The 18,830-nt window shown below is 41.6% G+C and overlaps 1 protein-coding gene across 1 annotated transcript in view; it reads left to right on the forward strand.

Moving 5' to 3' along the window:
* Nucleotides 1-12,876: 12,876 nt before the first annotated feature.
* LOC141104615 (complexin-4-like) overlaps nt 12,877-18,830 on the forward strand; it is a 126,204-nt gene continuing 120,250 nt past the window's right edge. The window contains exon 1 of the mRNA XM_073594262.1: nt 12,877-13,246. Within this exon, the coding sequence (XP_073450363.1) occupies nt 13,077-13,246 (170 nt within the window). The 5' untranslated portion in view covers nt 12,877-13,076. The remainder of the gene's footprint in view (nt 13,247-18,830) is intronic.

The raw sequence follows: 18,830 nt of genomic DNA on the forward strand, positions 1-18,830 counted from the left end.
GCAGTTTCAGTGGAGTGTAGCAAGCGGAAGCCAGACTGTAAGGGGTCAAGAAGGTTGTTGTCAGTGAGGTAGGAGCTAAGACGGTTGTTGACTAATGCCGCGTACACCCCATCAGACAGTCCGACAACAAAACCGTGAATTTTTTTTTTTTCCGACAGATGTTGGCTCAAACTTGTCTTGCATACACACGGTCGCACAAATGTTGTCGGAAATTCCGAACATCAAGAACGCAGTGACGTACAAGACATATGACGAGCCGAGAAAAATGAAGTTCAACAGCCAGTGCGGCTCTTCTGCTTGATTCCGAGCATGCGTGGAATTTTGTGCGTCGGAATTTCCAACAAGTTTTGTTGTCGGAAAATTTGAGAACCAGCTCTCAAACATTTGTTGTCAGAAATTCCGACAGCAAATGTCCGATGGAGCCTACACACGGTCGGAATTTCCGACAACAAGCTCACATCGAACATTTGTTGTTGGAAATTCCGACCGTGTGTATGCGGCATATGCGTTCTAAAAGTTTTGATGCAAACGGGAGCAAGGAGATTGGTCTTAAGTTGTTCAGGCTGGTCGGATCCAGTGAGGGCTTTTTAAGTATGGGGGTGATTGGGGCATGTTTTAGATGGGAGGGGAAGGTGCCAGTAGAGAGGGAGGGATTGAAGACGTGAGTGAGGGAGCATAAGATAGAAGAAGAGGGTGATTAGTAGATGTGAGGGAACCGGATCCAGGGGACAGGTGGTAAGGCAGGCTTCTGAGAAAACTTTAGAGACCTCTTCTCTAGTAGCAGGGTCATAAAAGGAGAGTGTTGAGAGTGGATTAGTACAGGGTATATTAAGTGGGTTAGATGTCTGTGCAGTGGAGATGTCCCCATTGCATCAGTCTTGTTTTTGAAGTGATTGGCAATCTCGTGAGCAGTAAACAAGTTACTGGGTAGAGATGGTGGTGGAAAAATTAAAGAGTTAACAGTAGAGAAGAGACGATGAGGACTGGAGGACAGAGTAGGTTTGTTTGGCAGCATGGAGGGAGGAATTGTATTTTAGGAAGGCAGATTTATATTGGGTGAATGCATGCTGGGAGTTGGTTTTACGCCACACTTGCTCCAGTGCTCGGCCGTGTCTCTTAAGGTTTCTGGTGTTGTCGGTCTGCTAAGGTTGTAATAGGCGGGGCCTGACATTTTGTGTGGCGAGAGGCGCAAGAGAGTCCAGTGAGGATGAAAGTGAACTGTTGTAGATAGAGGTGGCCAGGTTGGGGCAAGACAGGGGTGAGATTTTACATGGAGGTGGTCAGTTGCAGAGTAGAAAAGAGAAGGAATAAAGTGGCACACCTGCCATTATTTAGAGTGCCTTTGATTAACCCCAAATAAAGTTCAGATGTTCTAGTAGGTCTTTCCTGCCTTTTTCTTAGCCGCATCCTACAGCAAAAGCCATGGTCTGCAGAGAGCTTCCAATGCATCAGAGGGATCTCATTGTTAAAAGGTATCAGTCAGAAGAAGGGTACAGAAGAATTTCCAAGGCATTGCATATACCATGGAACACAGTGAAGACAATCATCATCAAGTGGAGAAAATATGGCACAACAGTGACTACAAAGAACTGGACGTCCCTCCAAAATTAATGAGAAGAAAACTGGTCAGGGAGGCTGCCAAGAGGCCTACAGCAACATTAAAGGAGCTGCAGGAATATCTGGCAAGTACTGGCTGTGTAGTACATGTGACAACAATCTCCTGTTTTCTTCATATGTCTTGGCTATGGGATAGAGTGGCAAGAGGGAAAGCCTTTTCTTATGAAGAAAAACATCCAAGCCTGGCTTAATTTTGCAAAAACACATCTGAAGTCTCCCAAAAGCATGTGGAAAAATGTTATGGTCTGATGAAACCAAGGTTGAACATTTTTGGCTATAATTTCAAATGATAGGTTTGGAGCAAAAACACTGCACTTTACCAAAAGAACACCATACCCACCGTGAAGCATGGTGGTGGCAGCATCATGCTTTGGGACTGTTTTTCTTCAGCTGAAACAGGGGCCTTAGTCAAGGTAGAGAGAATTATGAACAGTTCCAAATACCAGTCAATATTTGCACAAAACCTTCAGGCTTCTGCTAGAAAGCTGAACATGAAGGGGAACTTCACCTTTCAGCATTAGAACGACCCAAAACATACATCCAAATCAACAAAGGCATGACTTTACCAGAGGAAGATTAAAGTTTTGGAATGGCCCAGCCAGAGCCCAGACCTGAATCTGATTGAAAATCTGTGGGGTGATCTGAAGAGGGCTGTGCACAGGAGATGCTCTCGCGATCTGACAAATTTGGAGTGTTTTTGCAAAGAAGAATGGGCAAATATTGCCAAGTCAAGATGTGCCATGCTGATAGACTCATACCCAAAAAGACTGAGTGCTGTAATAAAATCAAAAGGTGCTTTAACAAAGTATTAGTGTAAGGGTGTGCACACTTATGCAACCATATTATTTTTGTTTTTTATTTTTACTTCCCTCCACCTAAAAGATTTCAGTTTGTTGTTCAACTGAGTTGTACAGTTTATAGGTCACATTAAAAGGTGGGAAAAAAATCTGAAATGATTTATGTTTGTCTCATTTTTTTGCATTACAGAAACATGACATTTTAACAGGGGTGTGTAGACTTTTTATATCCACTGTAAAAAAAAACCTACATTAATGGAGCTCTTTAAATATTACCACACTTTTTTTCTTTGGGATAATTTAACACATTATAAATGTACTAAATGTATTTCCTAATTTAGTTTGACCTGAATTTGACCTAGTATTGGTCTTTTACAGTCACTGTATAACAAAGCTAGAGTGTGAAAGGAGGAAATAGTAAAAGGAGATAATCAGTTAATAAGCTGATAAGAGGAGAAAGTGTAATATAAAGATGAAGTAATCACTGTGCTGCTTCTCCTTTCACTGTCCAGTAACAGACTGGTGTGGGTCTGGGGTGACTTGGGCTCAGAGAAAGTGGGTTGGATGATTCTGACCATGAGACGCGGAACATTAACCTGAAAAAAAATATGGATGAATATTACACTAAAAGCTGGTTTTGTTATATGATCTTTTCATGGGCTATTTATTTTTATCTTGTTATTTGTGGCTAGAGATCTGCTTTAACCACTTGCCGACCAGCCGCCGTCATACGCTCTCCTGCGCGAATTGCCATAGCTGTATGGCAGCTCACACAGTTGCGGACGGGCACGTGCCGCCAGCGGCTTGCGACCTCTGCACTCTGCGGGTGCATGCCCACGGGTCGGGCGGACTCTATATCTGCCGGCGACCCGCGATCACCTAGTACAGAGGCAGATCCCTGTTCTGCCTCATGTAAACAAGCGGATCCCCATTCTGACAGAGGACATGACAGAGATCTACTGTTCCCAGTCATCAGGAACAGTGATCTCTGTCATGTCCCTGGCAGCCCATCCCCCCCTACAGTTAGAACATAACTAGGAAACACACTTATCCCCTTGATCGCCCCCTAGTGTTAACCCCTTCCCTGCCAGTGTCATTTTTAAATTGATCAGTGCATTTTTATAGCACTGATCAGTGTAATGTCCCTACTCCCCAAAAAGTGTCATTTGGGGTCAGATTTGTCCGCTGCAATGTCGCAGTCCCGCTTTAAAAAGTATATGGCCGCCATTACTAGTAAAAACAATAAAAATAAAAGTTCCTACATCTTTCCCATAGTTTGTAGATGTGATAACTTTTGTGCAAACCAATCATTATATGCCTATTGCGATTTTTTTTTTTTTACCAAAAAATATGTAGAAGAATATATATCGGCCTAAACTGATGAATAAATATGTTTTTTTTTTTTAATTTTTTTTTTTTTTTTTTTTGGATATGTGTTATAGCAAAACGTTAAAAAAAAAATATTTTTTTCAAAATTGTCGCTGTTTATTTACAGCACAAAATATAAAAAACGCACATGATGATTGAATACCACCCAAAAAAATGCTCTATTTGAGGGGGGGGAAAAAAAGACGTCAATTTTGTTTGAGTAAAGCGACGCAGTGCCGTATCGCAAAAAATGGCCTGGTCATTAAGGGGGTAAATCCTTCTGGGGCTAAAGTTGTTAAATAAAATACTTGTTTTCCTTTTTCCCACCCTTTGTTAGATCTTAGTGGTGCTGATCTCCTGCAACTTTTGCAAGCACACCCAGTCTACAAAAATGCACGGCAGCAAAAGGCTGCATTGGCATCTCTTAGGCTGAGTTTGCTGATGGTGACAACAGTGGATCATACCTACAAAATAGATGTTGACAAAACCACTTATGGTTTCCTTAGGAAGCCCATGTGACAGTGTAAGTATGATACAAGGAGAGAGGTGCCTCTGGGTGTAAAACAATTTATTCACAATTCACATGTACAGGGAACTCACATTTCTGAAGTCATCAGTAAGCGTGTGTGTTAAAATAACCCATCTTGGGGGTGGTCATCAGGTCCGTCAGTCTGTTCCTGCTTGCTAGGGCGCTTGGCTGTTCGTTGTGGACACCACAAGATGGTGAAGCCGGCCGCGGTAGAGCAGAAACTCAAAAATAAGGCTTGGGGCGCAGTTGGAAGGCAGGCGAGGAGAGATGTCGTCGCTGGTAACTGACGCGTTTCTCAAGCGTATGAGCTGCAATGACGTGGCAGCCGCGCTCCTTTTTCAAGCTCTTGATGTCTCTGCAAACACCTTCTGCTCCTAGCATCCCCATCAACACTAAACAATCTGCCCTTGTAATTAGGGCTCTGGCTGGCGGCCCTTTTGTGGTGGACCAAATTGCATTCATTTTAATGGGAAAATTTTCAAATGCTAGAGAACAAACGTTCTTCTTGTGTTGAGTCTCCATTTTCCTAAGAAAAACACCTCCTTACAACATAGGGGATATATATTATAGTGGGGACGGAAAGTATTCAGACCCCCATAAATATTTCACTCTTTGTTATATTGCAGCCATTTGCTAAAATCATTTAAGTTCATTTTTTTTCCTCATTAATGTACACACAGCACCCCATATTGACAGAAAAACACAGAATTGTTGACATTTTTGCAGATTTATTAAAAAAGAAAAACTGAAATATCACATGGTCCTAAGTATTCAGACCCTTTGCTATGACACCATATTTAACTCAGGTTCTGTCCATTTCTTCTTATCATCCTTGAGATGGTTCTACACCTTCATTTGAGTCCAGCTGTGTTTTGATTATACTGATTGGACTTGATTAGGAAAGCCACACACCTGTCTATATAAGACCTTGCAGCTCACAGTGCATGTCAGAGCAAATGAGAATCATGAGGTCAAAAGGAACTGCCTGAAGAGCTCAGAGACAGAATTGTGGCAAGGCACAGATCTGGCCAAGGTTACAAAAAAATTCTGCTGCACTTAAGGTTCCTAAGAGCACAGTGGCCTCCATAATCCTTAAATGGAAGGCGTTTGGGATGACCAGAACCCTTCCTAGAGATGGCTGTCCGGCCAAACTGAGCTTTCGGGCAGAAGAGCCTTGGTGAGAGAGGTAAAGAAGAACAAAAAAAGATCAATGTGGCTGAGCTCCAGAGATGCAATCGGGAGATGGGAGAAAGTTGTGGAAAGTCAACCATCACTGCAGCCCTCCACCAGTCGGGGCTTTATGGCAGAGTGGCCCGACAGAAGCCTCTCCTCAGTGCAAGACACATGAAAGCCCGCATGGAGTTTGTTAAAAAACACCTGAAGGACTCCAAGATGGTGAGAAATAGTCTCTGGTCTGATGAGACCAAGATAGAACTTTTTGGCCTTAATTCTAAGCAGTATGTATGGAGAAAACCAGGCACTGCTCATCACCTGTGCAATACAGTCCCAACAGTGAAGCATGGTGGTGGCAGCATCATGCTGTGGGGGTGTTTTTCAGCTGCAGGGACAGGACGACTGGTTGCAATCGAGGGAAAGATTAATGCGGCCAAGTACAGGGATATCCTGGACGAAAACCTTCTCCAGAGTGCTCAGGACCACAGACTGGGCCGAAAGTTTACCTTCCAACAAAACAATGACCCTAAGCACACAGCTAAAATAATGGAGTGGCTTCACAACAACTCAGTGACTGTTCTTGAGTGGCCCAGCCAGAGCCCTGACTTAAACCCAATTGAGCATCTCTGGAGAGACCTAAAAATGGCTGTCCACCAACGTTTACCATCCAACCTGACAGAACTGGAGAGGATCTGCAAGAAGGAATGGCAGAGGATCCCTAAATCCAGGTGTGAAAAACTTGTTGCATCTTTCCCAAAAAGACTCATGGCTGTATTAGATCAAAAGGGTGCTTCTACTAAATACTGAGCAAAGGGTCTGAATACTTCGGACCATGTGATATTTCAGTTTTTCTTTTTTAATGAATCTACAAAAATGTCAACAATTCTGTGTTTTTCTGTCAATATGGGGTGCTGTGTGTACATTAACCACTTGACAACTGGGCACTTAAACCCCCCTCGTGACCAGACCAATTTTCATCTTTCAGTGCTCTCACATTTTGAATGACAATTACTCAGTCATGTAATACTGTACTCAAATGAATTTTGTGTCCTTTTTTATACAAATTAGAGCTTTCTTTTGGTGGTATTTGACCACCTCTGGGTTTTTTATTTTTTGTGCTATAAATGAAAAAAGACCGAAAATTTTAAAAAAGAACAAATTTTTCTTTGTTTCTGTGATAAAATTTTGCAAATTATTAATTTTTCTTCATAAATTTTGGCCACAATTTATACTGCTACATATCTTTGGTAAAAATAACCAAAATTAGTGGATATTATTTGGTCTGTGTAAAAGTTATAGAGTCTACAAGTTGTGGTGCAAATCATAAAAAATCGACCACACCTGATGTACTGGTGGTCTATCTCATTTCTTGTGACCCAAACAAGTCAGGACAGTACAAATACCCTCCAAATGACCCCTTTTTTGAATGTAGACATTTTAATGTATTTAGTAAGATGCTAGGTGAGGTTTTTTATGTTGTCATTTTTTCCCACAATTCTTTGCAAAATGAAGATTTTTTTTTTTTCCTCCCACAAAATTGTCATTGTAATAGGTTATTTCTCTCACATGGCATGTGTATACCACAAATGACACCCCAAAATACATTCTTCTACTCCTCCCAAGTATGGCGATACCACATGTGTGGGACTTTTTCACAGCCTAGCCACATAGAGAGACCAAACATGCAGGGAGCACCATCAAGTGTTCTAGGAGCATAAATGACACATCTAACTTGTTAACTACCTATCACATTTTTGAAGGCCCTGAAGCACCAGGACAATGGAAACGCCCACAAAATGACCCCATTTTGGAACGCTAACACCCCAACGTATAATCTATGAGGCATAGTGAGTCTTTTGAATGGTTCATTTTTTTTCCAGAAGTTTTTGGAAAATGTGGGGACAAAAATGAAAACGCATTTTTTTTTTTTCTTTTTACACAAAGTTGTCCATTTATAAGATATTTCCAACACGTAGCATGTACATAGCAAAAATGACACCCCAAAATACATTCTGCTACTCCTCCTGAGTATGGCAATACCACATGTGTGAGACTTTTACACAGCCTGGCCACATACAAGGAACACCGTCAGGTGTTCTAGGGACACATAGCATGCACATACCAAGAAGTACACCCCAAAATACATTCTGCTGAGCAAAGGGTAAAAAAAAGATTACCTGTGGTTTTAGTAGCACAGTTGTCCACAGGAGCATAGCACTGGTCCAGGCAGCAGGCAGGGGCTTGGTTAGCAAAAGCGAATGCAATTGTCCAGGCAACAGGCAGGAACACTGTCCATAGTCACTACAGGCAGCAGGCAGGGATACTGTCCATATACAGTCCAGGGTCAGTGCAGGCAGAGATTGTCAGCAGTGACAAAATATTGATCCTGGTAGTAGGCAGGAACATGGTCCATCCATGTGGTGTGGTCAGTTCATGCGACAGGCAGAGGCATGATGGCATAGGTCCTACAGGCAGCAGGCAGAAGTAGGGCCTCGTTCAGGAGAGAATGGGGACAGGGGTAGAGGCTTCTCCCACCCAAATCTCTTTGAAGCCTCCGAGTCTCCAGACCCTAATCTAGGAATGAGAAAACAAAAAAAAAGTTTTCTTCATCCAGAAGAACAATTCTGGAGCCCCTCACATATGTGAGACCCCTGTGTTATGAATCCCACTAGTCCAGTGGCAGGATACAAGATCAGTCCAAGATGCAGGCAAAAAGGATGGTCAAACAGTCCAGGGTCAGTTCCAGATCAGGCAGAGATATGAACAGAATCGGTAGGCAGAAGCGTGGTCGAATAACAAGCCAGGGTCAGTTACAGAGCAAGTAGAGGCATAAGGGGTGTGAACGTAAATGGCAGGAAGTGAGGGTTATGTTTACCATACTTCACTAATAATTTAGTGAAGTATGGTAACAGCGGAAACAATCAACTATGCAGAAGCCTGGTTGGGAAGGACATTGGGGACAATAAAAAGTGATGTCTCTCCTCACTCCTCTTTTGGTGCACACCTGGCATTTTTTCTGCTGTTTTTGGCCTGTTGGTCTGGGAGGGATTTTTTCGGGAAAGTGGCGCTCGGAGAGTCTGTTAATCGCATCGGATCGAATGGTTTCTGGTGGGCCGTTAGGGAATACAAGGGCAGTGGTGATTTCCTCCTGATAGCCAAGGAAGGATTTGGGGCTTGCAGTGGATTTGTGATAAATAACGTAGCTGTTGTATATGGCCAAATTAAACAAATAAATTGAAACTTTTTTATAGCACTGGTATGTTCGTCTCGTGGCAAGGTAGGGTTCGAGCATCTGGTCGTTGAAGTCGACACCCCCCCATATACATGTTGTATTCGTGGATACATGTTGGCTTTTGGATTCGGACATTCCTCCTTGTTACCTCCACGATGGTATTATTGTGGATTGATGAAAGCACGTAGACATCGCTTCTGTCCTTCCACTTCACAGCCAGAATTTCCTCATTCCGTAAACTCGCCATCTCCCCTCTTCTTAGCTTCTTGTTGACGAGGCTTTGAGGAAAGCCCTTGCGGTTCTTCCTTACGGTGCCACATGCTGGAGTCTTCTTGCTGTGAAGGTTGCAGAACAGGGGCAAACTAGTGTAAAAATTGTCCGAATACAAATGGTAGCCTTTCTCTAGGAGTGGGTTTTGAGTTCCCAAACGACTTTCCCACACGATCCAATGTATTCTGGGCAATTAGGGGGACGTAGCTGGGTGTCCTTCCCTTCGTATACCATGAAGGCATAGGTATACCCTGTAGCTCGGTCGCACAATTTATACATTTTCACCCCATAGCGGGCCCTTTTGGTGGGAATAAATTGTTTTATGCCCAACCTGCCAGTAAATTTGACAAGGGACTCATCCACGCATATGTGTTGGTCTGGGGTAAACAACCAGGGGAAGATATCAGAAAAATATTTTAGTAGTGGCCGAATTTTATAAAGCTTGTCAAAATTTGGGTCATTTCGGGGAGGGCACTGGGTATTATCATTGTAGTGTAGGAATCTCATAATCATAAGATATCTGGTTCTGGGCATTCCTCAGGAAAAGATGGGCATGTGGTGGATGGGGAGGGTAGACCAATAGGAACGTAATACATTTTTTTTTGTTAGTCCCATACAGAATGTGAGGCCCAAAAAATTTTTAAACTCCTCCACTGTTAGGGCTCTCCACTCGTAAGGATGGGCATAATAGGACGTTGGGTTACTTGCTATAAATTGTTGGGCATATAGGTTGCACTGGGCCACAATTGATGCAAGCGTGTCCTCAGTAAAAATAAGGTTGAAAAAATCTATTAGTGAAAAATTTTCTGTGTCCACCTGGCCTCCTGGCTGGGCAGTGAAAGGGGGAATGATAGCTTCTCCTGAATTAGGAGGAAACCATAAGGGGTTCTGAAGGGAATAGGGAAGGCTGGCATGGGACCTAACCCTTTGGGACTGAGGTGACACCCCACTGGTACGTGGCCTTTGCCGAGGTACTGCGGCGCTGGTGGATGGCACTGCAGTGCTGGCGGATGGCATTGCGGTGCTGGTGGATGGCATTGCGGTGCTGGTGGATGACACTGCCTCCTCACCAGTATGCCTTCGTCTGGCGGGCGGACTCTCATCCTCCTCCTCTGAGGCTGTCAGCGTACCACTGCTTAGGACAGGCTCGTAGTCCACGTCAGACTCAGAATCTAAATAGGAATCCGAAGCGGAGAGCTCCCCGTTGCTCTCGATGGCCGCAAGAATATTGTATGCCTCCTCGGCTGAAAATAATCTTTGTGACATTCTTAGTGATGACAAATGGCACTGATATGTGGCACTGATGACACGTGACACTGGCAGATTGCACTGGTGATAGATGGCACTGATACGTGGCACTGATGACACGTGACACTGATGTGGTAGGTGACACTGACAGGTGACGCTGGTGACACTGATGACACTGATGTGGCAGGTGACAGACAGGTGGCACTGATGTGGCAGGTGACACTGACAGGTGGCACTGATGACAGGTGGCACTGACGACAGATGGCACTAATACGTGGCACTGATGACACGTGACAATGGCAGATGGCACTGGTGACAGATGGCACTGATAGATGGCACTGATGACACGTGGCACTGATGTGGCACTGTTGACACGTGGCAATGATGTGGCAGGTGACACTGACAGGTGGCACTGATGTGGCAGTTGACACTGACAGATGGCACTGATGACAGATGGCACTGTGACACCAACAGTAATGAGCACTGTGGCACTGATATGGCACTGTTGGGCTCTGATGTGTGTTTCTACTGTTTTTTACATAAAGGTTGGCACTCACGATTTAGCACGCGGTCTCTGTGTGAAGAGAGAGAGCCGGCAATGAGAGATGATCTCATATGTTTACACTTGAGATCATCTCTCATTGGAAGCTCTGATTGCGCTGTAAATGGCCGCTGTGATTGGCCGTTTACAGCGATCTGTGACTGGCTTTGTCCATGGGACACAGCCAGCGCAGAAATTCCCCGATGCGCGCTCGCGGGAGCATGCATCGCGGAAGTAAACAGGAGGAAATCCACGGACTGCCTCCCGGCAATTGAAGTCCGTGCTGTAGCCTTCTTTCGGCTATAGCGTGGACGCCTAGTGGTTAATGAGGAAAAAAAATGAACTTAAATGATTTTAGCAAATGGCTGCAATATAACAAAGTGAAAAATGTAAGGGGGTCTGAATACTTTCCGTCCCCACTGTAAATGTACACGCATAAACACTGTTTGTTTATTTGTTATAAAATAACAAGTGTATATGCTGACATCTCACCAAAGACCCCCAAAAAATATTAAAAAAATTAAAAAGTGTAAAAAAATAAAATAAACTACTGACACCACTCTCCCCTGCCCTACCAACCCCCTCCTGGGTCCCCACTCACCAGATAAAGATAACCAATGCGCCTGTGTTATATATCAAGATGGTGCCTCCCGTCCAACGAATAGGTTGGTTGGTAGTGCCTCAGAGAATGAGGTCTCCTCTCCTCCACCACATGATGTAAGTCCTACACACTTTACTCAGTCAAGGACGGTCCGGATAGTAAAGTTTGGACAAATGAAGGAAAGGGAACATATAGTGTAATACTGCAAGATTTATTAAAAGGTTTAAAATCATTACATTGACATCAGAATCTTTAAAAACGTGCAAAATTGCCGCCTTGGCATCCAAACAGCCTTCACAGATTATCTGTAGCTTGACATGTTTCGCCCCTCCCACTGGGCGTCATCAGAAGCTTGCATTGTTATGGAGATGGGTGGGGGCCATTTTCCCCTCACTCGTCTCCATACCTAACAGGAGACGCAATCGCCTCCACCGCTGCCGACGGCTCCGGTAAGCAGCGGAGGGCACCGGAGCATGGCGGGAGGGGGGCCCTTCTCCCGCCGCCGATCAAAGTGATCTTGCGGCGAATCCAGAGACCACTTTTATCTTGGAGTGAACCGCCCGCTGAAGAAGAGGATACCGGGGTTATGGCAGCTAGCTGCTGCCATAACAACAATATCCTCCTTCAAACAGCCCACTTAAAACTGTGGCGGGCGGTCCGTAAATGGTTAAAGCAGTAGTAAAGTAATTTTTTATTTTTTTTACATGGTTCCTCTGTAATGCCATAGTGTGCTAGGGTGCACCGCAAACTTACTTAATTGGAGCCCTCCAGTGGCGCGCTGTCACTGCTGTGGCACTTCCATCTTCACCTTGTCTTCCTTCCAGGTTTGCGCTCTCCAGACTGTTGGACATCACTCCCTCGCATGTGCATGGGAATGATGATCACAGCACAGCGCTCTCTGCATTGACGTCACACTCACTCGTCACTGTACACTGAATGCAGAGCCACTATGCATGCGCCGGTGACGTCATTCTGCCTTATTGTTGCACTTAGTGCTCCCTGAAGGCAGAGCTACTGTGCATGCGCTGGAGATGTCCCTGGCTGCAGCCACAGTGAATATGTTCTGAATGGTGAAAATGTAAAAGATATTCACAGTACCTACTGGTAAAACTTATTATAAACTTACCTGTAGGTAAAAGTTTAATAAAAGACTTTACTACGACTTTAAGGAATGGGTTATAATGAAAATTCAGAAGTGAATAAAACTAGTAGCACTACTAAGAAGCTGAAACAATTAACCAAGTTCTATTAATGTGAACACGATAATTAAAAGAAAAACTGTCAGTACTATGATTTTTCATTCAAATCAATCAAATACTGTCGGTATATACCCTATTTCGTTTTAAAGGAATGATGCGCTTTAACTTGAAGATATCTTGAGCAGCTTCGGGGCTTAACAGGAGGGAGTATATGGATCTCTGCAAAAAGGAATACAGTTATCTCCACCTCACTAATACTTAATGCCTTAAGCTGGTTTAGGCTGTCTGTGCAGGGACACATTCACCTTGGACTGTAACAGAGACATCAACAGGCAAAAGAACTATTAAACTCCTGCAAACATAATTAGAAATGGTTAATTACCATTAAATAAGAATTAACATTATATAATGAAATAACATTCAAAACGTTAAGGTTTCTGTAGTGTTTAGAAGAGAGAGAACTTTATTTTTCTCACTTTTTGCCATATTAAAAATACAGACATGGCGTTTATGCTGAAAGCTATGATGGGATCTTCTATGAAGAATCTGGGAAATAACCTTGGGGGAGAAACGGAGACAAAGGAAAATCCAGATGGCAAAGAGACGGCAGAGTCTAAGGGTATGACAAGAGAAGAGTTTGAGGAATACCAAAGACAGCTGGTGGAAGAGAAGTAAGTTTTCCACAGCTCTCCAAAGTGTAAATCAGATATTAATTCATTGAGACATATTTATTGATGTATATGAAAAATTGTAGCTGTTTTTTTTATCTCTAGAGCAAAATTGTAAATGACATGCATCAACCAGTGTAATTAAACTGCTGCATTAAGGTTAGTCAAAGTCAGTTATACAGATGGTGAACTGCATAAACAGAATTTGTTCCTTTGATATAAACATTCTGTCTATTGTTACAAAATTATTTTTGACTTATCGCTTGTAGTTGAGTTGCAATCTTTCATTATATACACAGAGAACTTTAAGAAACACATACTGAAGAGTGATAGTCTATTGTTGCTTGTTTGATTCAAATCTTGTTAAATGTTTTGCAAACATGAACTTAGAACGATTACCACTGAAGTCTATGGAGGCAAATGTTGTTCAAATGTTTTTGTTCTCTCCATTTTAAGGGATAAAGGGCAAAAAAACAAAACAAAGGGAAGCTGGGCATTGCCATAGGAGAACTTGTACCAATGTAAAAAAAAAAAAAAAAATACTTGTTGGAAATATATGTCTCTTACTAGTCAAGATGTTACAGATGTCTTGCTTTTTTAGAAAACTACAAGAACGCTGAGACAGGAAATTGCACCATAGCTATATACAGTATATTATCAAAAGTTTTGGGATGCCTGCCTTTATACGCACATGAACTTTAATGGCATCCCAGTCTACAGCTGGCTATACATTATACAATTTTCTCATTCATTTTCCTTTAGATTTACCTTTAACTATGTAGTCCAAGGGCCTGGCCGATTACATACAAATTAAAAATGTTTAGGTTTGACCTCATATTACATGGTTTTGATAAAGGAAAGTTGTATGAGAAAATTGTATAATATATGGCCAGCCTTAGTCCATAGAGTTCAATATTGAGTTGGCCCACCCTTTGCAGCTATAACAGCTTCAACTCTTCTGGGAAGGCTGTCCACAAGGTTTAGGAATGTGTCTATGGGAATGTTTGACCATTCTTTCAGAAGCGCATTTGTGAGGTCAGGCACTGAGGTCTCCGCTCTAATTCATCCCAAAGGTGTTCTATGAGGTCACAGGACTCTGTGCAGGCCCGTCAAATTCCTCTACCCCAAAATTCGCTCATCCATGTCTTTATGAACCTTGCTTTGTGCAATGGTGCGCAGTCAGGTTGGAACAGGAAGGGGCAATTCCCAAAACTGTTCCCGCACAGTTGGGAGCATAAAATTGTCCAAAATGTCTAGGTATGCTGACACCTTAAGAGTTCCCTTCACTGGAACAAGGGGCCAAACCCAACCCCTGAAAAACAACCCCACACCATAAACCCCCTCCACCAAATGATTTGGACAAGTGCAAAAAGCAAGGTAGAAGCCAGCAGTTGCACCACCATAGAATCTGCTTCCTGTGGGGGCACACAGAGAAGAGGAGGAGCCAAGAGTGCTGGTGTGCGACCCCAGAAGAGGAGGTTCGGGCCGCTCTGTGCAACACCATTGCACAGCGAAGTTAAGTATACCATGTTTGTTATTTTAAAAAAAATGTTTACAACTTAATGGCAGAACTGCTAATCACAGTATAATATATAAACATGGTTTCTAAAAGAGGGGTCTATGGGACTTTATATGAGGAGATGACGTTGTCATCAGCCTTCATCCCTATTAAAATATACAAAGAAGAACAAAAAAGCAGGGCTTTAAATGAAGTATGCGGAGGGTCAAGTGTTGTGTGGCATTATAATTAACATATCTATAATATATGTAAAAGAGTAGAACATTTGTCTCATAATAATTCATATTCGATAGAAAATGAATATACTACACATATAATTAAATACCTGCATAGCGTAAGATATTGAATGAAAAACTTTATTTCATACATAAGTACATAATTCATAAATAATTTGATTATATTCTAATCATGTGCTATCAAATTTTGGGCTTTTCTATATGTATCATGTGCTATTGATTTTTTTGATTATTTATGTATGAAATAAAAGTTTTTTATTCAATATCTTACTCTATTCCGGTATTTAATTATATGTGTAGTATATAAATTTTTTATTGAATATGAATTAATATGAAACAAATGTCCTACTCTTTTACACATATTTAAGTGTTCTTGCATAGCAAGACCACTTACTGTTATCTCACATATATATTATTCTTATTATTATAGCCAAATTTACCACCCTAACTCCTCCCACAGTTTTTACACTACATAGACAAGTAATATACCGAAACGTGCGGATTGTTCCCGAATGGTGTGCTATTACTTTGTGGAACGTTTCGCCGAATGGTTCACGAAATATCGTCGTTTTTGCGGCGAAATTGGTCCCATAGGAATGAATGGGGAAACTAGAGTGGGAGATGACAAAAGCTGGAAAATCAGAACATGATTTCTAAACTGCCGCCACTCCCTCATTTTCAAGCCCACCTACACAAATCTTATATCAAAACGTTCAGCTATCCCTGCTGCCACTAAACATGTCCACGGCTAAGCCATAGTCCTGATAGTTTTCACAATATGACCATTTGTTTGCAACTCACGCCGTCCATTGACATTCATTGAAACTACACTCTAGCCCCCTCCAAATTTGAAGGGCAATTTCTAAACTGCGACCGTGCCTTCATTTTTAATATTTCAGAGACATACTATACATCAAAATCTAGGTCTGGGTCTTGTGATTCTCACAATATAAAGATCTTCGCTGTAGGATGTATAGTTTTTAAAATACGGCCATTTGTTTAGAGGTCATTTCAGGAAATTTTAGCCATTAATCAGAGTGTACTGTTAGTGTTTGTTTTGTTGCCATGGTTACCAAAGCTTCTGTTATACACAGGGGGGGAGGTGGCTGGAGCATCTCAGCTGATTACAGAGCCCGGGGGAGGGGACAGACACACCATGTACTGATTTATAATAGAGGAATATGATGGGGCAGTTTTGATGGGGTAATTCTGATGGGGCAGTTTTGATGAAGCAGTATTTGGGAAGCATAAACAGGGCATGAGCGTTGCTAGGAAACAGTGGTTGTAAACACAAGATGCTGAGACACTCCAAATGCATGTGACTTCATCTGCTAGACTTGATAATGCTTGTAGACTCCTCCCACAGTTTTCACACTACAGAGACAAATAATATACCGAAACGAGCGGATTGTTCCCGATTGGTGTGTTATTACTTTGTGGAATGTTTTGCCGAATGGTCCACGAAATGACGTTTTTGCGGCGAAATTGGTCCCATAGGAATGAATGGCGAAATGTTCAAAACTAGAGTGGGAAGTGACAAAAGCTGACAACCCCATGATCAGCCAAAACATTATGACCACCCCATGATCAGCCAAAACATTATGACCGCCCCATGTAAAAAAAAAAATATTTTTGAAAAAAAAAAATAATTTTTGAAAAAAGTAAAAAAATCATTTTTGAAAAAAAAAAATCATTTTTGAAAAAAAAAAAATATTTTTGAAAAAACAAATATTTTTGAAAAAAAAAAAATTATTTTTGAAAAAAAAAAATATTTTTGAAAAAAAAATTACTTTTAAAAAAAAAATTATTTTTGAAAAAAAAATATATTTGAAAAAAAAAATATTTTTGAAAAAAAAAAATTATTTTTGAAAAAAAAATTACTTTAAAAAAAATAATAATTTCGAAAAAAAAATTATTTTTGAAATAAAAAAATTCATTTTTGAAAAAAAAAAATTACCTTTGAAAAAAAAAATTACTTTTGAAAAAAAAAATCATTTTTGAAGAAAAAAAAATCATTTTTGATTAAAAAAAATTCATTTTTGAAAAAAAAAATTACTTTTGAAAAAAATGTTCAGCTCTTTCAGCGAATGATGGAACTTTTTTACTACTATTTATACTTTTTAAAATATTAAGCTTTTTAACACTTTTCACAGTTACTCAAGCCACTCCACCCCACCCAGTTACTCCGCCCACTCCAGTTGTAGAGGCAAGAACACTTTCACAATTTCCCCAGAAATTGTACCTTTTCTAGTTATAGATGTTTTAATTATAACTCCACACAACACTTGACCCTCCGCATACTTCATTTAAAGTGCAGCTTCCTTGTTCTTCTTTGTATATAAACATAATTGTAAAATCCACTCAGACACAGCTCAGTGAAAAGTTACTTCTTTTTTATTGTTTCCTTTCCCTTCAAGACTTATATACTATTTCGTTATCAGATAAGGCTGGGGTATGCAAACCACAAAACAACCACAAAATATATATATATATTGGTGACAAAGTATAGGCTTTAGCTGGGTCGTCCATATGAGAAAGTAGCAGCTGTTCATAGCCATGTTCTTGCTCCTTCTAAAACGTTGGTGTTAACTTTTGAGTGTATTTTCGGAGCAGGTGCAATTCTTCTGTTAACTCTTGCAGTTCAGTTCCACAACAAGCTAGCAAACATCTGTTGTATATGATTACGGTTGATGAGCCAAAGTTGATATATGTCAGGCATATAAAGCATGTACTTATATATATTGGAATAGACATTTCATCATGAAATTCCAACCACATCCATTACAGTCCCCCCTTGAAACTGTCTATTTCATTCTGTCCCTCATACTAGACGTCCTACTCACCTGGCCCATTCTCCTCAGCAACTCTTTTGGGCTATATATATAGAGAAGAGAAGCGACTAACTCACTACCCCCCTCAATACAGCTTAGAGAAGGGCAATCAGGTGCTGTTTGTCCCTGTAATCCTATGGTGTTGCAACTCGGGGGGAAGTGACTGTAACGGAGTGTAACACATAATCATCATCAAATCTTACATACTCATCATCACCATCTGGTATTTCCAGGGAGTAGATTGGTCAACGTTTTTTTCTACACACTTTTTAAAGCAGGGAAGAACACAGCAGACCATGACAGCTAGGGTCACAAAAATTATCAGAATGGCTATTCTGATCTGTGTTAAAATTCCCTGCCATCCCCCTTGATCCAGGTGAAGTACTGATCCCAGGGGTTGGTGAGCCCTGAATTCTTTTTTAATTCTTTGGACAAACCTTCAAATTTCTGAATGGCTAAGGTCACTTTACCATTTGGGCCAGTGTTGTCTGGGATATAGGTACAACACGTACTTGTTTCAGGTATAATTTTGCACACCCCCCCTTTTCAGCTAGGACCATATCTAAGGCCATACAGTTTTGGAAGGTCATGTGTGAAGCGGCTTCCAGTTGCTCGGCTAAACCTTGGAGTGCATCTTTGGTGTAATTAACAAACCTTTGTTGGTAATAGTAGATGTAATTTATCCAGTCTACATTCTTGTTTACAGTGATGATGGGGATCAGGGACTTGAATCCTGCTGCTACTTGGTCTCTTGTTTTGAACTCATCTGGGACCCCTCTAGGGACCCCCATGGCATCTATGTATACATGAGGGTCAAAGCTTCCTGCTGGGGCACTCCTACCCCTCCTGTTAGGCCTGGGTGCCTTGTTTGCATCTGATTTTGGGTTCTCTGAGAGAATATGTAGAGGCATTATGGCCTTGGCCAGTGCACATTCCCCTGTTCACTGTCCTGTCAATCTGCTTCTAATTTTCATGCCTCCACAGATCCAGTACACGTCTCC

Source organism: Aquarana catesbeiana, linkage group LG01 (genome assembly GCF_042186555.1).
Source record: "Aquarana catesbeiana isolate 2022-GZ linkage group LG01, ASM4218655v1, whole genome shotgun sequence".
NCBI classification, from domain to species: Eukaryota; Metazoa; Chordata; class Amphibia; order Anura; family Ranidae; genus Aquarana; species Aquarana catesbeiana.